Raw genomic sequence first — 20659 nt, forward strand, 5'->3', positions numbered from 1 at the left:
GCTGCAGCGGGGGGCAGGCACGCCGCTGTGGCCGCTGACCCGGGAGCACCCTTCAGGGAGCCCCTGCCCGCACCCACCACGGGCTTTCTGCGGCCCCCAGGAGAAGCAGCCCCTCAGCAGCGCCCGGCTCTGCAGCCACCCTTTGCTTGCAGACTGGACGTGACTAATTGCAGCACCGTGACTAATTGCGGCACCATGACTAATTGCAGCACCGCTCCCTCTGCGAGGCTCCAGCCCCCAGGGAGGAGCGGGGTGAGGAGGCAGCACTGTCAGGGCTGGGGCCGAGCGTGCTGCGGGGCAGAGTCCGTGCAGGCCGCGGTGCCAGCCCCGTCACGCACCAGCCACCTGCACCACAGGGCGGCCTTGCCCGTGCCTCACAAGTGATTGATTACAGGATCCATTAATTACGGGATGCATTACGGGATCCCCAGCCTGAGTCACTGTGTTGCCGAAACGGGGCAGGAGCACTCCTCCCCAAACCACCCAACGCCCCTTCCTCCCCCAGCGCCCTGCCAGCAGCAGGGCTCCAGTTCCAGGCCTCCAGAGAGAGCGGGTGAAGGCAGGCCCAGCGGGAGCCCGGCCAGGAGGGGGCTGGCACAGGGCCCTGAGGGACGCATGGGGCAGAAGCCACCCCTAGAAATCAGAGGTTTTAGTAACAAGACCTTATCAGCTAGCCAAGTCAAAACAGCAGGAAATTATTTAAACATTTTTCCTTAGAAGACCAAGTTGGCCCCCTGCCCTGGCTGCGCAAGCCTCTCAGAAGCCAGAGGCAGGAAAAGTCGTGTCAGTTACGGTAAAGCATCCATCGGCTATTACGCTACCAGAACCCAGGGAAAACAGGACACCTGTTTTTATGAGGCAGCTAACAAAGGTCAAGCATAGGAAGAAAGCAGCAGACAGGGCCAAGCGCTTCTCATCCCAGAGGAAATCAACATCACCCGAAGCTGCAGGGGCACAGGCAGAAAGCTGCAGGGCCACAGCCACAGCCAGCAGCTGCCCAACACCCCCAGGGGCACTGCAGGTCCCCAGACCAGGGGCTGGGGCAGGAGTGACCAACTGAGCCCCCAGACCCCCCCTTGCCAGCTCGGGGTGGCCCCACGCCCCCCTCACCCTCAGGGGACACCCAGCACAGAGCCCCTGGAAACACAGCACAGATGTGCACCTAGAGGAACAGGGACCACACCTCAACTGATCACGGTTAGTTTATTGCAATGGGAACCAGTTACGGTAGCTACAACAGACACAGCATTTATGGAAATACAGTTACTTGGTTTTCCAGTATCGCCTCTCAGTACAATAAGAACCTTCTGTACAAAATACTGTTGGCTTTATAAAGTTTCTCTACAGTATGAAATACCTTGTCTAGTTTCGTGAGATTTGGAGCTGGCTGTCACACAGCTGGAGAACCCCAGCAGCAGCACAGATCAGAGCAGTCAGCAACCCCACACGATGCCACACCAGGCATACTTGGGGCAGGGTGTGAGGCTGACCAGGAGGGGTTTGGGTTCCCTCATCCCACCAGCACCAGGCCCAGAGCACCCACAGCACCACAGGCTGCCAGCCTGGGCAGGCAGGGAGAGCCTCTTCATCACAGCCCTGCCCCTAGGAACAGACATTTGGGTGCCCCTCCACACCCCATAGTAAAGAGGAACATTAAGGCATTCATAAGCATCCTTTTAAATAGGGTGGGAGAGTGTCTCTAAAAAAAGAATAGGAAGACCAAGTTGTGGCCATCTTGCAAACTCCAAACAAAAGCCTCCTCTTGCAGCTGAAGAGATTGAAAGACATGCGAAACATTTCATCCCTTGCAGGAACCACAACAGCTTCCCCCCCCAGGTAGGGTACATCAAATTAGGAGCTCTGTACAGCTGGAAAAGCACGTAGGAACCCAGGTTCTCCCCAAGGCTGTGTTTTCCTGACATGCAAAGGCTGCAACCGGAGCAGTAAGACACGTACGCAGGCATGCACACACACGCACTCCCACACACCCCAAGTTGAGCCTGGCAAGGCTGACGCTGTGCCCATGGGAAAGGGCACCCTCTCCCGCAGGCAGGAGTTTCAGGCTGAGGAGCTTCGCACTGCAGGAAGAGATCTGCACAGGGAAGCTGAACCAGCCCCTAAAGGAAAGCACTGAGTCTCCTTGCTGCCTCCTCTCACAACACCACGACCTGGGCTAAGGAACTGCTTTGCACCATGTATCTGACCAGCCAGGCTGCTTTAGCCCCACTTCATCTCCCCCTAACCCCCCAAATATACGTTGTTTGGCATGTTCCTGGAACATGGCTGTAAGTATGAAAGAAGAGTTCAACATTTGATGGGTGAATTGTAAAAAAAACAAGTTTATTTGAAAAAATACTCAGCCTCTTACAAGATTTCTGATCAACATTTACTAGAACTTGAGAGCCATTAACCTGCTCCACATACGTTGAGATATTTTCCAACACTAAAAAATAAAAAATAAATACGTACAAATTCTTTCCACCCCCTTACACATCCTAGATGTGAGTGGTTTGGCATCCATTGCCTTAATATCTTAGTTGAACAGAAGCAAGTAGAAGAGGTTTTTCTAAGAGATAAAAGAGCAAAAGCAGAATACCTGTCTCAGGGATGTATCAACGATAGTCCGGTCTATCTGGCCCCTTCAGCCTGCAAAGCATTAAGCATCCAAACCCACTTGTCTTGTCAGGACTCTGAGCTGGCGGTTCCCAGGTAGAAACCCACCCCACAGACAGGGCAGCACCTGCGAGCCCCCCCCAGATGGGCCAGTGGACTGGTGCCCCCCATGCCAGTGCCCAGTTTGGGTCACATCACATCGAGAAGAGGCACTGCAGAGGTGGAGGCAGGAGGCTCCCACCCACGGGGGGCACAGACCCCAACCCTCCACAGGTGGCACCTCGCGGGGAGGGCTGATGCACACCAGGGCTGCTCAGGCCCGAAGGACGCTCACACAAGACACCGCCCGACATGAACTCCAGCCATCCTTTTCCAACCTGAATATCCCATGAGAACACAACTACAAAAGAAGGATTTTTAAAGAACTACAGTAGCTAAAGTGTTTTCAAAACATACCTAAAGACCACCTAACAGAGTCAGGAGGCATCTGGTACAGGAGCTGAAGACCCCCTGCCCAGATCTCCCCCCCGTGGATAGCCCGCAGTAAGAAGCATGTGAAGCAGTATTCATCCGGGGCTTGGCCCTGACATCCCCTGTGCTTCAACAAATCCAGTATCCTGCTTTTTATGGCTTTTTAACAACAGAACTCCTCAAAATACACGCACACACACACCATACCCCGAGCAGAATACAGAGCTAAAGCACGGTTTACAGAGTAGAGTTAAGGCTCATCCAGATTCAGCTAGATATGAAGACTGTAAGGCACGTATTAGTACAATCATGTTACTGTTAAAAAGCCAGAATATAAAAAAGTCATCCCTTCCCCCACCCCCACCCCAAACACGCGAGGATACTGCACACATAGCTCTGTTACCTTTGTTGAACACAGATGGAAAGACAATTCAGAGCCTGGTTAAAAATGAACACCTGGTTTAAACACTTCTCACAGCCGCTCAACACCAGCAGAGCATTTCCCCAGACACCGCTTCAGGGCAGCGGCACTTCCCCCCAACACACTGGGATTAAAACCAGTCCCTCACATGTGGCTTTCTTCCTCTTTGACACCGTCTTCCGTGCTCTTCTGTGGCAAGGTGGCCACATCATTGTTTGCCTCTTTCTGTTTCTCAGCCTCATCGATGTTGGTCTCCTCCTCTTTCCCTTCATTCCTCGTCTTCTCCTCTGCCTTCTGTTCCTTCGCCACCAGGCGGTAGTTGATGCCCATCCCGATGAAGAGGTAGACCCCAGAGACGATGAGGATGACCCCACAGGCCCAGTACGTGTACTTGTAGTCACCATACATGTCATTGAGCTTACCTGACAGACAGAGAAGGGACAACTTAGCAAAACTACTCCCAGCACCAACAGGGAACTGCTCCAGGCTGAGAAAGCACTCCCAAGAGCAGCCCAAGCCTATCACCTTTGCTTCAGGTCTTTATTCCTTCTGACCCCTGCTCCCCCAACTTGGGCCAGTGCTCAGCCCACCCCCACTCCCCCAAATTCCAGGGAAGCTCTAGTGGCTGGTGCTCACCCTCCCTCATCTCCACCCAGAAACAGAACCCAGCAGGAAGACTGCCCACGGCTGGGACCCACACCCCCCCGTAAGGCCAGACCAGAGGGGCTGCACATGTGGGCACCCTACCGAGCAGAGGGGGTCCCAGAAGCACCGGGCAGCACTCCACAATGGTCACAAGGCCGACTGCGCTGGAGAACCTTTGTGCTCCCACCAGGTCCATCAGGGTTTCAAAGAGCACGGAGCTAAGCCAGCCAAAGGCAAAGCCAAAGAAGCCAGCATAAATGCAGAACCCAGCGTAGGTGGTGGACATGGGGGCCAGGAGGTGGCACACCCCATTGTAAATCACGGAGATGGCAAAGAAATACTGGACTCTCGGTCTGATCCACTTGGTGTTTGCCACCAGTCCCATGGAAGGTCTGGCTACCATGTCTACAAAGGCCAGTATGGAGAGCAAGAAGGCTGCAGACTCGTTGGCAATCTTCTTGCTCTTCGCATAATTGCTGAGGAAGACCAAGGGAGTGAAGAGCCCAAAAAACATGATCACATTGCCCGACAGATAGAGCAGGAAGCCTCTGTGCGTGAACAGGGAAAGGTCCAAGAACTTGTTGATCGTCTGGAAGAGCGTGCTCTTCTCTTTCTTCGCCTTCCCACCAATGAGGTCTGTGCTAGTATCACCATCATCTTTTTTCGCTTTCCCAGCTTCCTGCAACACTTCTTTAGCAGCCTCTTTTTTCAGCTGGTCTGGCTTGGGGCCAATTGGTCGCATGAGGGACCCAGCGACACAGCAGTTCAGCAGCAGACCACCGAGGATGAGGAAGCTCCCTCGCCAGCCAAATATACCAAAGAACATCTGGTTCACAGGCGCCAAGGTCGACAGGAACACGGGGCTGCCTGCCATAGCCAGTCCATTTGCCAGGGGACGCTTCTTGAAGAAGTACTTGCCAATCATGGTTAAGGCTGGGTTCAGGTTAAATGCAAGTCCGAGGCCTGAAAAAGAGAAGAAATGAAGGATTCAGAGTTCTGCAACCCCTGCAAGCCAGCAGCACTGACAGAGGGGCCGAGTAAGAGGAACAGGGTTTCAGTTCTCACAATTTAGGAGTACCACTTCTGCTGTTTTAGCTTTCAGCTTACATAAGCAACATGCAGCCCCTCGCTACCCATTCCTGGCAGTTTCTGGGAGGACAAGCTAGGGCAGCGGAGTTGTGTGCAGGAGTTAGGGGAGGCAAAAGGAGAACCGCCACAATCCGTAACAAGCCTTACATCTACTGGCATGGCACAATCCTAACCTGAGACAGCAATAATGGAAGGCTTTCTATTTTAAGTAGGCAAATACAAGTGCCTGTGCACTTACATTCTTTCTGCATTATGTCACCAGGGCCACCTTCAAGCTAAAGTACATAGAGGGAATCAGCACTTATGCAAATTCAGGGTAGATGTTTCCTAAGAATTACTAGGTAGAAGTTCCTTCTCCGAAGAGGACTTATCCTGGTTGCAGTCCCATTGTAGCAGAATGTCACTTACCCCCTACAACCCCTACGCAGAAGTAGAGCTCCTCCACAGTGTTGCAGAAAGAAGCTGCAATCAAACCACACCCGGAGAGGCACCCACCCACGATCATGATGGGTCGGCTGCCGTATTTGTTCACCAGGATGCTGCTGATGGGACCTGGGAAGGCAAAGGAGATATGGGCAGAGATGAGTTACTTTTGCACTGGAGACCAGACAGACGAGCAGGAGGACAGACAAGCACCTAGGAGGTCTACAGCTAAAGGCTTCCAGTTCCCACATGGTGACGCTTCACCCAGCAAGGGAACCAGGGTAAGGGGAAAGGACAGAAGGTGCAGAGACAGCTGAAGATAAGAGTGACATTTGGTTAAAGCACACGCTGAAATCCCAGCTGGAGAAGCGAGACTACAGCAAGTGCTGTAGGCTGTGGCTTCTGTTGAGCACCAGGAGCTGTTTACAGCTGCCGAAAGCCATGACTTTCCTGTGCAAGCTGCCTTCTGTGGGCCACACAGCAACACTGTGGGCCACGGTAAGCTGCCTTCCTGGGCCACCTGCTCCCCACAGCCAGGGCTTTGGGCCAGGGCAAAGCCATGCCCAGCACTGGGCCGGTGGCCATGGGCCACCATCTGCACCACCACAGCCCAGGCGCTGGGCAAAGCCCAACAGGGTAACAGCCCCCTTCCAGCTTCCCATGGGAACCAGACACGGCTGTGAAGCAGCAGCAGCTTCGATGGGCACTGGGCAAAGTGCCCCAACAGCTCGCAGGAGGAAAGGCCACTGTGCTGCACCAGGGAGGCACAGGGGAAAGGCAGCTTCTGTTTTCACTGCTACCCTGAGGTAGGAAAAGCCCAATGGCTCTGCACACCTGCCTTTTAAGTGCTTCATTATCAGCAGCTTTAATCCAAAGCAAACAGTGATTAGATACTGTGAAGCATGCTCTACAGATACTAAGATGTATTTAAATAAACTGAATGAACATCCATTGAATATTAACAAACCTAGTTTTACCATTAACAGATAGCAAGGCTGTCAACATGTTATTCACGGGTCCTCAGACGCTACTTGACCTTTCTGCCTAGTTTAAACAAAGCCTGAAGAACATTTGGGAACCCTGTCTGCTGCTGCAGCAGCTCTCCTAGAGGCCAGAGGGATGCATCTGCCTGGGTGTGGGTGGCAGCACCTGTGTTACCCGGTCACAGGCAAACAGGTCAAGGTAGGTGAGCTGCTGGGATTTGGTGCTAACTGTTCAGGATGAGCAGGAGAGGCAGCGTCAGCAAGGAGAAGGGACAGGGAGCCTCCCAGACCCAAGCCCATGAGGAGCACCAGGCACTGTAGCCCCCAGGGCACTCAGCGAGACTGGTTCTCAGCACACCAGGAGAAGGAATGGCCCAGATCGAGCCTCATTAAGGCAGCTACATGGTTTACAAGCTTGTTATAACATTGGAGCAGGGAGATGTGCCGGTCGCCTCGCTAGCTAAGCAAGGACAAAGCAGAGCCTGTTTCCCCCAAAGGAAAAGCCTCACGCTCAGCCAGGCCGCTGACGTCAGCTCCTTCTAATGCACAAATGCAAATAAGACTCGGGCACTTTGCCAGCTTAGGATGGCAGCAGTACAAGCTCTGATTTGCCTCTGAAGTACACACAACAGCAGTGTCCCAATAAGAGTTTCTTTCAGCCCGGCTACCCGGTGCAAAACTGCATTTGCAAGCTGGTACAAGGCACTGGGACTTAGGGACAGGAGATGCAAGGACTGGAAATGCATCGCCCCAGCAGACCACAGGCTGCCTGCTCCTAGCTGGTATAAAGAAACACCGAATGCACAGCCTGGGGATTAAGAGACTCCAAGCAGTTTCTGAAGCATGGGGAGGGGAGCTGTTTCACTCTAAGTAGTTCGCTTTATTCTGCTCATGTTTCTGTGCTTCCAGTGCATTCTGCCATCTCCAACCAGCACAAGCTGTCTAAGGCACTGCTCAGCACCAGCAGGGAAGAACAGACATCAAACTTCAGCAGTCAGAGCTGATCAGAAAAGGGAACAGATCCTTACAGACAGCCACTGCTTGCTGGATTCAAAAAAGTCTTATCTAAAAGAGAAAGACAGACCCCGTGAACAGGGCTCCTCCGCTCAGCACAGCCGTGCCCCCAGCCTCCTGGTGGGTGCTGGAGGCAGACACAGCATCAGCCGTGCATTGTAACAAGTGCAGAATTACACAAGCTGTAATTCCCCAGAAAGATTTTACCTACGGCTTTGCTGAGAAGGACAGATTAACCCAGCTTCTGCATTCTGGGCATTAAAAAGAACTTTTTGAGCAATCTACTTCAAGCAAACTTGCTAAGGGAAGTTTTGTTCTCACTTAATGCTCCAACTCTTAGTAAAATTTTGGCTGTTGTTGTTACAGCGAGATGCAATTAATCAGACCCAGCACCCCATACTCCAACACCGCTGTCTCCAGTTCACTTACCTCCTGCATACATAACAGCCAGCATGATGGAGGAGATCCACGAGACTTTGCTGCTAGATGCGTTGAAGATGACCTCAATCTCTTTGAAGAACACAGTGATGGATTTGGGGAAGGCATAGGAAAACCCGATGGAGATGAAAGCTCCGATGACCACAGCCCATCCCCACCCTCCTTCAGGAGGAGTGTATCCCACAGGGCCTCCGACGGCCGGTGGCATCTTGAACGAAGCTGGTGATGACTCGGTCGGGGCTCAAAGACCTGCAAAGGACAAAGTATTGTCTCGGCTGAGCACGGACTGCGTCCCCGCTGCCCTGCCACGCGGAGAGCCCTGCCTGCAAGGTGAGCACGCCACCAAGCAGGCCCGCGGTGCTGCCAGGCAGCGACACCAGCACCCAGATCCCCTCCAGGAGAGGGGGTCTGAGCATGGCGCACCCCAGGCTCGTGAGCACGCTGGCCCCAGAAGGCTCTCCCAAGTCACAGGCTCAAATCACCAGTGGCCTTTAAAAGCCCTGGCAAGCAGGTATTTATAAACAACAGGTTGAAGACACGATATGCTATTATAAGCCGAAAAGGGCAGGCGGTGACCTTGCCAACAGCAGCCAGGCACAGCAACAAAGAGGAGGCCGCACAGCAGGGCCATGCTACCAGCAGCACCGGGCCGGGCCCCTGGAGGGTCCGCCGGGGCAGCACACATCAGGATGGGGCTCGCGGTCCCTGGCGTGGCCCCGGGGCAGTGCCAAAACCACCCAGCACACACCAGGAGCGGGGCACTGGGCACCCCCAGCACTGAGCTGCTCACACAGGTTTTCAGGAAATCTGCTATCAGTGAGACCCATTAATTAATCCCCACTGGCAACGCTAAAACCAAGCCCTGACAGCCCCCAGCAGTGTCCCAGCAGGTCCACAGCCTTCCTGACCCTCACCCAGGGAAGGCCAGCGAGGTGCCGGAGCTCCAGGCAGTGGCAAGTGCTCCCCTGCAGGCAGGCAAGGGCCGGAGGGGAAACCCCAGAGGCAGGCAGGGACCCCAGGAGGCCACCTCGAGCAGCCACCCCACGCTCTGGAGGGCTGCCCGGAGCAGGGGCAGCACACCCAGGTTATTAAGTGCACGCACACCAGGAAAAAACAGAAGAGGCAGACAGACAGGTGCCACCCCAGCACACCCCCCTGAAGGTCACAGGCCGCAGCTAAACTTAGCCACGAGCAACAACAGCGAGAAGCTTCCCGGGATGCTGCCAGGGCTCCCTGCGCTCACCGCAGCCCCGGGGCGGGAGGTGGATTCGCTCCAGGCCGGCCTCCCCAGGGCTCTGCCCCTACAGGACGTCTCCACACCCACCCCGTAACCGAGCCATAGCCAAACACTTCCTCTCCGATACCAAAAAAAGCTGCAGCAGATTTCATGAGAGCACCCAAATACAAGCAGCATTGACCTTAAAAGTTCAAAAACAGACAGGATTAGAAAACAAAATAAATTTCAGCTGTATCTGCCGAACCATGGGATCCTTCTTAGAGAGACAGAGCATGGAAAGGCTGGTTCAGTCCAAGAGGAAGGCTGCTCGTGCATTTCCAGTACTGCGGCTCCTGTACTTGCTGTACGGCCTGCTCACACACCGAAGCTGTGGTTATTTGAAAAAAACAAGGCTGCTCCAGGCAGCAGAGAGCAGCACAAACCACCCCAGAGAGGAAGCACAACCAGACCAGCTGCTCACATACACATTTCACAATATGCAAAACAGCAGGAACTGCCACAGTCCCTGAAACTCCGGCGTGCCCCTGCAGATTTCAAGATGCTCTCGGTGCCGGGATCCTGCCTGCTGCAGCAGGACATCTGCTGGAGGCGGCCAGGCCAGCAGACAGCCCAGCCAGGGAGAGGCAGAGCTCAGAGCCAGGCAGCTCGGGCCCACTGCGACGGCTGCAGCACTGCCAGGCCACGCTCTGCTCAGAGCGAGCCTTGCGAGCCATGGAGGGGGCGGCAGGCTCCTTTGGCAGAATCTAAACCCTCCTGCTAGTTTTCTGCTCTGCTGCTCAGGTTTTCCGTTGAAGAAAAAGTCGTCTTCAAGCACAAGACCTTTCTTCAGAGCTCCTGTAAGTCACAACGCGACGCAGCGATAACTTCAAATGCAAAGCGGCATGCTAAGTCAAACAAAGCTGCAACGTGTCCTATTTATAGCACGCATCCGTTTGGGCTCACGGCGATTACTATCTCATCCACGGCCACTTGCATGCCAGCATCCACCTGGCACACTCCCTCCCGCTCCTGGCAGCCCGTGCATTACCGCAGGTACCCATATCGCTTTCATTTGCTCTTTCACTCCACCACCGCCCCGCAGCTCCTCCTGCCAAGCAGAGGCCTCCCGGCCACAGGCCCAGGACGCCCTGAGCGGCGGCAGGAGGGAGGCGGCGCTGCAGGCTGCCTTCCCTAAGCCCTTAAGACTGGTTTAGCCTGGCCCAGGCACGGAGCTTCCCTGCTGGAAGGGTATTTTGCCTGCGCCCTGGCCAATGCGGCACATGACTGTCACAAGCACGCTGCCCCTTCAAACAAACAAATCATTGACAGGACGCTCCCCAAAGCGAGCCCCCCCATCGGCCCGACTCACCGCAGCCACCGGCAAGGACGGTGCCAGCCAAGCCCTGCACGACAAGCAGCCACCGTGCACTTTGCCCTCTGGCCATTGAGGCAACTCACCCAGAAGTTACGTACTTTCTGGAAAGCTGATATGAATATTGGGGTTTAACACCACCTCCCGGACAGTGCACACTGAAGTTTCCTGCTTGCTCTTGCTTTCTGAGTCAGACTGAGCTTTCACAGCATTCAGTAAGATTTAAGGCATCATCTAACTATCCTGATTTGCCTGAAACATTCTTAAAAAAGAGAAACTAGCACATTTTGATAAAAACTACCAGCTACTAGCAAGTAGTAAGAACTACCCGATAGCACAAATAAAAGCTACTGGCAATAAAAGGTATCAAATCAAAAAGCTGGGGGGTGTTGATGAGGTTAGGGATTTTTCCACTTTGCTTCTGAGACAGAACACAGGTTTGATTCTTCTATCACTCCCGAGAAGCTCAGCTGTGCCAAAATTACTGTGGCTTGGTTCATTTATTTGTTCTTCCTCTGCAAGCAGCATTCCTCTTCCTATGGCTGTTCAGGTGGCATCTTCCTATAAAAGAAGATACTTCTGGGGGGTTAAACATAACCTCTCTTGCATTGCCAATGCTTGGTGAAAAGCCTTGGCCTGAAAGCAGCTCTAGGAAGTTTGAGACCATTAAGCTAGATTCCCGAAGTCTGACGCCAGAGGGTTTACATGAGTTCTGCGTGCCACAACATTTTTCCCTGACTCATTACAAATCCTTATTAAGACAGAGCAGTTTTAGAAAGCTTTTCGTTCTACCGCATTAAAGTTTCTTTCTGATTTCCTCCTTGCCCCCACACAGACGTAGTTTCAAATGAGTGGAAAAAAGCACATGCGAGGCAGTCAGTCCAAAAGGAAAGCTTCCCTCCCCTTTGAAAAAAACAATGTAGTTATGACATTTGCAGTTCTGTTTTGGAAGAGCTGCAACGTGTAAGACGTGTTTGGAAATCAAATTCACAGCTGCCAGGCAGCAGCTACAGTTTGCCCTATTAGGAAATAAAATAACCATATTTGCAGTAATTAAGACTGATGAGCCCGAGTAATGACTGCAAGTATCACATCTGCCAGCCTGTAAACTTCTTGACAAATCTGCAGGAATGGGTAGCCTACAGCAAGCCCTCTTCCCACATAGCAATGGTGGGAGCAGAAACTGAGGCAATCCGCACCGTACCATCCAGGAACAGGCCCTGGAGAAGACCAGGATCCTTTCCTCCTCCCAGGTCCCACGCACTGGTACTGCGATTCCTTCCTTGAAGCTGCCTGGATCAGGAAGATTTTGAGACTTCTGCTTACATAATGCAGCAAATTACTGTGCTTTTATAAGCCCCAGATTGGCAGGATTCCACAGCAGAAAGACAGAGGATCACATTTATAAGGCACTGCAAATGCTGAAAAATATTTCTGGGGCAAGCCCTTTAGCAAAGTATCCTCAAAATGCTTTTTCAGGGCAGGAAGAGAAGAGGCTTCTCCCCGCAGGTCCCCGCCCGTCCCCTCTCACTCCCATCCTTCCAGCTCAGGGTTTTACCTCACCAGGCACACATCCACATTGCACCCACTGCCTTGGGTGCTTTTAAAACCTCTCCCAGAGCAGCAGGACTCGCTTGGCAGCCACAGGCAGGCAGCACCCACAACAGAAACCAAGCATCCCTTCGCCTGAGCTGAAGTCTTGTGCTCATTGCTGGGGAGATGGAGCTGCTAGCAGCTGCAAGCTGTTTATGGTGAATAACGCTTCATAGCTTCAGATTTGGACTTTTTCTGGCTAAAGGAAAGATCAAACACAGATTGTTATAAGCTAACGAGATGCTGCTTCCACTGGTTTAAAGCAGGTTTACAGAATTAAGCATGGGGATGTAATTCTAGCGAGCACCCCCAGCCGAGGGTTTAACCTGGCTGTACATGGCATACGTGACGACCCAGCATTTGCAAGGGCTCTGCACCAAAACAATACTCAATTGAGGTCCTGCTCAGCTGAAGCGTTTGTTCCCAGGGTGAAGCGAGGTCAGCAGCATGTAAAGAGTTTGCCCAAGGACAGCAGCCCACACAGATGAGCTCAAGGTTCTTTTGCCAGCAGCTGCACAGCCTGCTCAGCACCCCTCCTCTACCAGAAAGCGGCCAGCATATCCCTAGACATGCTCCAGTCTGCCAGCCTGGTGAGCCAGCCTGGAGAGCAGACAGCTAGACGCCAAAAGGCAAGACTTTTGCACTCATAAAGGAAGGAGCAAGTGGCAGCTGCCTTCATCTTTAGCTCAGAGCTGGATCCCGCAGTGGTGCAAGCCCCAGCCTGCAGCAGCGGGAGCAGAGGTGCGCGGCAGCCCACTCACCGGCACCCAGCGGGCGAGCACTCACCTGGGCAGGGCTGCCGCGCACGCTGGAGGCTCTCCTTGAACATCAGCCACTACAAACACCGTCTGCTGAGGACAGAGCACGCCAGGGATTTGAAGATAATCCCCTGCACAGCAGCCACCGCACCTGGTTCGCAGGCTACAGAAAGGCTGCGCCACAGGTCACCAGCCACCCTCGCTGTCTGCAGCCCTCGGCGCTGCCCACCCTCCTGAGACCACTCAGCAAGCTGGCTGAGGGAGCGGGACATCGAGACCCTTTGTCAGGAGCACAAGGGGGGATTGGGGGGGAACAAACGAAACAGGCAACGATTTCTCCCTCCAGAATGGGTGCATTACAAGCACCCATTCCAGGCTGCTGTTACCACCAGTGATGCTCAGCCTGCCTGAGCAAGGACCGAGGGTATGGGAGTATGGTATTTCTCATACCAAGCACTGGTATGAGAAAGCATGAAGCAAGCTTAAGCAAGCTATCAAAAAGATCAAGGGGAAAACCTTGGCTGTTTTCTTACATTGCTGCCTGGCAATTGCCATGACTCAAGCGAAGCTCTCCCAGAACCCTTTGACCCACAACCACAGGCAAACCTCACGCACAGGTTACAGGAGCATTACTGCCCAGATCAGCTGCACGCCCAGCACAGCCCCTGCAAACACAACAGCAAGAGGCCAGCCCGGGCACAGCCGCCTCCCGCACCAGGCAGGGCTGCCAGGCTCCATGGCCGTGCCTCTCGTGCTGTGTCCCCGGCACGAAGCCGTAAGCTCACCCACAACCAGAGCTGTGAGGGCTGCAGACACACAGCCCCCCAGCCCGGCACCTCCCGGCTGTGCGGCAGCATGTCCCAGGTGCAGGCAGCGAGGGCCTGGGTGCCAGGGGCTCCTCCTCAGAGCCTCGGAGATGACCTGTGCCTCAACAAGAAATGCTCAGAATGAGAAAAATGTGGTACCAAGTAGCATCGGCATTCTTTCATCAGACATCAATACCACCAAAGACACATCCCCTCCAGATTTCGCTGCAGAGCACGTTTGCGTGAGGCTGCAGAAATCCAGAGTGTCACACAGTTGCTACAGTCAAAACATTACTGCTCCTTTTCCTAAGGGCATCAGCCTGAGCTCTTTGTTCTCAGCCACCTCTGTATCCTTGCCTCTTTAGAGCCTCCGAAGCAGGGCTAAAGCAGCTCCAGCTCCGCGGATGAGACCGCCCGACAGCACCTGGGTGACTGTGGTTTCAGGAATCAACTACAGCCTCACACAGACCTTCTTGGGCTACAGCACAATTATACAGCAACAGCTTTAAAGGAAGCAATTTCATAACGACTTTTACAGACAATAATGGGAAGAGGCTCCTGCCTTCTTAAGATTACTGTTATAGGCTGACTCCACAGAAGGAAATAGAAGTTATAAAACTGTGAGATTAGCGCTATAATGCTCGGATACAGCTTGCCTGCGTAGCCTACGTGCAACTTTTCAACTCCTCACAAGGGATATATAAAGTAAAGCACTGGAAGTCTCCAGCCTATAAAAGTCACTGGGTATTTTCCACCTTAGCTGCCAGATTAAATCAAGACAAGCGAGAGATTTGAGTGCAGCAGAAGTCACATGAGCCATTGGCACCTTTTTAGTGGGAACCACCTCCTGGCTTTCACAGAAGGGGGTGATGCTCTCACCCCTCTGCCTGAAGGGCCAGGGCAGAAAGAATACGGTCACGTTCGTGGCATGGCAGGGAAGTTCGCAGCGCAGGAGCAAAACACTTGCCTGTAACCAGAGGATCCACCACACCGGTGGGTAAGTGAGAAGACTCCTCACAAAGGCAGCAAACAGGAGCTGCGGGGTCTCTGCCTGCAGCCCCAGCCACCCGCCCAGCCCAGGCACGCAGTGGCTCTTCCCCGCACCAGCGCATTTCTCAGCCCTGCACTTCTGAAGAGTCAAAAAAGCCTCAGAGCGAAGACGCCCAGGAGAGTCAGCCTGCACTAAATTACCTCACTTAGCATGAAAATAGGATGCTTGTGCACCACAGAAAGGCTCCAGGCACACAGAAAAGCAAGAAAACAGTATCATTGGATTTCAGGTGTCTTGTGATGAAACTAAAAAAGACTTGTTTTTTAGCCCCCTCCCCCTTCGAAAATTAAAGCCCAAGAACACCTCGTGCAGACCGCCCCAGCTCAGGGGGCAGCAGGAGCCTGGCAGAGGGGAGGACAGCACTGAGGCGTTATGCTCTGAGGACTTGCTGTCCCGGGGAGGACAAAGGACACGGCTCTGTCCCCTCTGAGCCTCCCCAAGGGGAGCTACAGCTCTCCTCGTGGCCCCCCTGTTCGTGACTCTCCTCAGGTCGCTCGCAAGCCCCGTGAGCGCCGCTCGCCCCCGCACGCTGTGCCCCCGCCGCGGGCCGTGCCGGGGGCCGGGGCCCGCGCACCCCCAGCAGCTCGGGGCCCCCGGGCCCCGCTCCGACCCCCGAGCACCGCGCTCCTGGAGCTCGCCGGAGGCCTCCAGGCTGCCCACAGCCCCCCCAGGGCCCACCGCCAGTCCCGAACCGCGCTGCGGAGCGACCGAGCACGGCCGGAGCCACCGGGTCGGGGGTGTATCGACGGCCCCGGCTGGGGGGCCGCGAAGCACGGGCGAGGAGCAGCAGCCCAAGGGGCCCGGTCCCCCCCCCCGCCGCCCCGGGCCCAGGCCCCAGGTGCTGCCGGGCCCCGGGTCCCCTTCCCCGCTGTTATCGGCCGCCCGGAGCGGGCTGTAATCGCCTCAGCCCCGGCTCCCCCCCCCTATCTGCCGCTCACAAGGTGCGGGTTCGCCCTCCCCGCTACCGGGAGGCCCGAGGGCTGCGGCGCCCCGGGACGGCTCCGTTCCACGGCCCCGCCGGTCACCGGCCGCTCCCCGAGGCGCCCCTCCCGGTCCCCGTTCACCTCTCGGCGGCTCCCGAGGCGCTCCGTCGGACAGCGCCGCCTGCCCTTGGCCCTTCGCGGGGGCAGGGGGTGAACGCGGGCCCGGGAACCGGAATCCTCTAACGGGAAAGGTCACGGAACGAGGGCTGGGCATCCCCGGCTGCGCGTCGAGCGCCCCGGCCCGGCGCCGACCGGCGGCTGTGGATCCCCGGGCACGCGGTCCGGGGGCCGGCCCTGGAGCTACGGGGAGGGAGCAGCGGCACCGCGCAGACCGTGCCCGCAGGCCACGAGGGGGGGCCCGGGGCCGGCCGCCTCGCATCCCCCGGCGGCACGGGGCGGCAGCTACCGGCCCGGCCCGCAGGAGCTCGGTGCCCGCCGGCTACGCTCGCGTCCCCCTCCCGGCCACGCGCGTCCCCGCCGCAGGTGCGAGCGGCGCCGCCGCAGCGCCCTCCACGAGGTCCCTCCACGAGGTCCCGGCAGCGCCCCGCGCCCCCGCCAGGCCGGGAGCGGCAGCCCCGGGGCACCGGGATCGCGGGGCCGCGCCGCCCGCCCCGAGCCCCCCAACCCGGGGCCCCCCATCCCCGCCCCGTCTCGGTCCGGTCCGGTGCCCCCGCCACGTGGCCCCGCCGGGCCCTACCTGCGCGTGCAGCCGCCAGCCGAGCGCATCCCCCGCCCCCGCCCGTTATAAGGGCGGCGGGGCCGCGCGGCGGGCGGAGCCGCTGGTGGGGCCTGGGCACGGCCCCGCCCCCCCGCCACGTGCGCGCCCCGGCCCCCAGCGCGCGGCCCCCGCCCGAGCCCCCTCCGGCCCCTCCGCCGCCGCCGTGTGCCCCGGCACGTACCGGGCCCCCCCCACTACCGCCCCCCGCCCCGCCCCGCCCCGCCCCACCGCCATCCGCCGGGACGGGCGGGAAACGCGGCGCCGGCGCGGAGCGGGCACATGGAGCGACGCCGGCCGCGGCTGCCCTGAGCCCCGCGGGGACGGGGACCGGGACCGGGACCGGGACCGGGACCGGGACCGGGACCGGGACGGGTGCAGTGGGGGCACCGCCGGGCCGCCCGCTGCGGCATCCCCCGGGGCTTCTCCGTTTGGTTCCCGGGGGGCTCCGCTCGGGCGGGGGGCGCGGCGGCGCAGCCCCTCCAGCCCTGCCGCCGGGGGACCCGGTGGTGCCGCCGGCCGAGCCGCGGGCAGCGCTGCCAAGAAGGCGGCGAGGAGCTGCCAGCGGGAAACGACCCGGGGGTGTCGGCGGGGACGGGCGAGCAGCGGGCCCCGCAGCAGGGAGCCTGCCCCGGGCCGGCCCCGCGCAGGCCGCGACCCCCGGCGCTGCCCCGGAGCCCGGTGGCGGCAGCCGGGAGAGGCCCCGCTGGGGCCCGGCGGCGCGGGGCCGTGCTCGGAGCCCTGGGCCGGGAGCTGGGACGTGCTGCCGGGTGCCCCGCTCGCCCCTCGCAGATTCTGGGGCTGTGCCCGTCGGTTCCGCAGGTAATGGCCCGGGCCCGGCCGGCTCACTGACGGAGCGCGGAAGGGGCTGGAAGGTGCTGGAAGCTGCCCACGCGCAGAGCCCCTCGCTGTCCGGATGCAAAATGGTGGCAGCGACGCATCGAGCACCGCGCTCCCCGTGCGTAACAAATCCTGCACGAGGGGGCTGTTACCTGTGAGTGCTTTTCTGGAGCTGCTGGCTCCTGCGGCCTAACGAAGTTAATTGTCTTCTGGGTCGCCTGTCTAATGCTCTAATTTGTTTTAGAGCAGAAAAGTGTGGTGTAGTTCACCTCGGAGCCATGAGAGGCAAAAAGGCAGTGACACTCAGCAGATGGGAGCTGGGGCAGCCGCAGGGGAGGTGCAATCCCTTTCATATCAAAGGCAACCACGGTTCCTCTTCACCACAGCAAGCGTGTGCATGGGTGTGCTCTGTGTCAAGGCACTTAATGGGCCAGGTGCACTCGATAAAAGAACACCAGGCACTGCAGCAAACTCACTCACCCACTTCTGAAGCAAGACGACGTGAACCAAGGAGTGGGCGGGTGGAAGGTTTTCTTGGTGCATCTACCGTGCAACTTAGTAAACAGGGGTAGGTCCGCACTCCGTTTTGCTTAGACAACAAGACAAATAATAATTAAAAAGGGCGATTTGGGATCAAACTCGAAGTGCCACTTAGCTTTGTCATCCTGTAACACCTTAACTAGGAGCCAGTGCTCTGCGCCGCCTGGAAGAAGCGTGGCAGGCGGCGCGGGGACGCAGTGCCGTCGTGACGGGGGAGGCCGCGCCATGTCCTGGGCACTGCTGGACAGTGCCCCCCGGGCACGGCTGCGTGCTGGGGGAGTGCAGAAAACAAGGGGCCAGGCACAGCGGAGCTCAGGGGCAGGGGACTGCCGGAGCTGCACGGGCTTGGCCAGCCGGTGGAAGCTGTGGGACGGTGCTGCTGCTGCTGCTGCTGCTGCTTCATCTTGTAGACAGCGGGAAGGAGTCCATGTTCTGTGCCTCTGCTCTTCTGTCTCCTTTAAAAGGCAGATTTAATATTAATCCCTTCAGGAATTTTTTTCTTGTGAGGAAAACAGGATATTGTTTCAGGATATTGGGCAACAAAGCTGCCCTTGAAAAGCAACTATAAGCAGCCTTGCAGTCCTTACTACTGGCTGCGTTTGTTGTTAATCGAGTTTAAAATTGGGTACAGCCAAGCCATTTTACTTCCAGAATGAGTGAGAGGTCACAGCAGAGTAATTCAAGTTCAGGTTTTCTGTATCCCATTGTAAACACTAAGGACTTATAGTAATCTTAAAATATAATCACTAGCTTTGGTTTCCATTGGAATTAATGTCTCCAACAGGTGTAAAAGGCTATCCCTCTCATCTGTGATGAATACGTGTGTCCTGCTTGATAAGAGAGGTAACAAACAGGAGTCCAAATCCAGGAATTATTGGAAATCTCTTGGGAAAGCCTGTTCTTTCAAGATATCCATTCTAGTTTCCTGACTAGGCTTCGGAAAAAAAGGCTTTCTGAACTTTTGGGTTCACATTTAACTTTAACTGAGCTTCCAGGCCGTGAGTTCACCCATCCTCGCGACCCTGTGACAATGGCTGTGGAAGAGAAGGCGTCGGAGCGCCGTCCTTGGGGAGCGTGGGGGGTCTGCCTCCGTCAGATGACAAAGGCATGACATTGTTTAGGGGTGTGTAACAGCTTCTGTCATTGTTTAGAAAATAATATGTCTTAGGAAGAAATTGTTGATAAAATGTTTTAAATGGCCACTAATAATCAATAGAAAACCTTTGCAAATGTGGTCTTCTGTACGCTCACTGAGGCTAACACTGCTCTCAGTCAATCCAGACAAGGGCCTGGGCTCCTTCCCTGCTCTGTCCTCTGCCTATTTCATAGAATCGCAGAATGGTGAGGTTGGAAGAGACCCCTGCAGATCATCCACTCCAGCCCTCCTGCCCAAGCAGGGTCCCTTAGAGCGCATTACCCAGGATAACATCCAGGTGGCTTTGAATACCTACAGAGAAGGAGACTCCACGAGCACGGGCAACCTGCGCCAGTGCTCGGTCACCCTCCGAGTGAAGAAGCTTTTCCTCCAGCTCACATGGAACTTGGTTGCTCCCAGGTACACAAACACGTCCTCCCTTGGGAAGCAAACGAAGGATTAACAGGATCGTATTCTGCAAAGTGCTCCCGTGCTCCCGAGTCCAGGTGCTAATGACGGCTTCAGAGAGAGCTGCATCTGCTGCCCTGCCAGCGGGATGGGAGTTGACATTTTTCTTACCCTCCCTCACCATATTAATTGCACCAGTACGTGTTAACAATGGCAGCAGAACAAATTCCTTACAAAAATGAGTTGCAGGGGCATGTGGTGAGACAAATACATTAACTTGGGCGTCAGACGACATGCGGCAGCAGGCAGAGGATGGCCTCACGGAGTGTCTCCCAGGGCAGCCCTGACCCCCCTGCGGCTGGGCCCAACGCTGCGGTGCGGGGCTGAGGGCGGCTGCTCCGGGGGGATCCTTCGCCTGCTGCGCACGTGTGGGTCCTCGAGGCCGGGGCAGGGCGCTTGCCTAGAAGTAAGGGGTCCTTGGCCACGTGGAGACCACACGGCAAGCCCTAAGAGATGCCATGTGCACACCGTGGTCCTGCCTCGACCCTTGCACTGCGCCTCTTCCTCGTCTCCTGAGGTGAGCACGCTCTGGCTCGTCTCCTTGGGCCGCTGCTGGTACAGAGTATAGCAGCCTGTTGCCTTTTGCCAAGAAGCTTATCTGGCACAAGAAATTGTATCTCTGTTCCTCCTTCCTTGCTGTCCTTGCAGCCGGGGGAAGGTGCTGGTGCTCGATGTACTTTCAGTGCTGACTCCTGCTCTGTGGGGACTCGAAAGGTCTCTGCTCGCTCCTCCAGGAACGTGGGGGCTGCCGTCCTTCCCTGCAGATTGCTGCCCCATATGTTCACGGCACAGCAGCTCGTTCCCTCCACGCTCTCCATGCTCGCCTCCCGAGTGCTGGCTGCCTGACAGCACATCTTGGCAGTGGCAGTCTTCTGCTCAAGTGTTCTCCCTGGGGAAAGCACAGGGCAGCACCCCGCCTGCGGGCTGGCTGGCAGGGGTCAGTGCCTCCACACCTGAGGGGCCAAAGCTTTCCCTGGCAAGGAGCGGCTCGGAGCTCTGCCTGGAGGCGAATCTCACCTCAGCGGGGTTGTGTCCTGGGATGGGACGGCACCGGGATTGTGCAGGGCACGGAGACCCCGTTCTCA

At 56.6% G+C, this 20659-nt stretch overlaps 1 protein-coding gene and 1 long non-coding RNA gene across 3 annotated transcripts; one reads left to right on the plus strand and one right to left on the minus strand.

The window, feature by feature from the left end:
* Nucleotides 1–2319: 2319 nt before the first annotated feature.
* On the minus strand, nt 2320–16715 carry SLC16A1 (solute carrier family 16 member 1). 2 transcript variants are annotated; one of them, XM_066982889.1, is made up of 5 exons: nt 16574–16715; nt 8089–8346; nt 5648–5791; nt 4253–5113; nt 2320–3927 (listed from the first exon to the last, which is right to left on the minus strand). In XM_066982889.1, exons 2-5 carry the CDS (start codon nt 8303–8305, stop codon nt 3650–3652), a joined length of 1500 nt encoding a protein of 499 aa, XP_066838990.1. In that variant the 5' UTR covers nt 8306–8346; nt 16574–16715; the 3' UTR covers nt 2320–3649. The 2 variants fall into 2 exon arrangements, with proteins under 2 accessions (XP_066838990.1, XP_047927086.1); XM_048071129.2 differs by lacking the exon at nt 16574–16715 and adding an exon at nt 15958–16291.
* Nucleotides 16716–16784: 69 nt separating this feature from the next.
* On the plus strand, nt 16785–20339 carry LOC136786927 (uncharacterized). Its single transcript, XR_010826543.1, has 2 exons — nt 16785–17585; nt 17676–20339. It is a non-coding gene; the product is annotated as an uncharacterized lncRNA (long non-coding RNA).
* The last annotated feature ends 320 nt before the right edge of the window (nt 20340–20659 follow it).

This window comes from Anser cygnoides, chromosome 25, assembly GCF_040182565.1.
Source record: "Anser cygnoides isolate HZ-2024a breed goose chromosome 25, Taihu_goose_T2T_genome, whole genome shotgun sequence".
Taxonomy (NCBI): domain Eukaryota; kingdom Metazoa; phylum Chordata; class Aves; order Anseriformes; family Anatidae; genus Anser; species Anser cygnoides.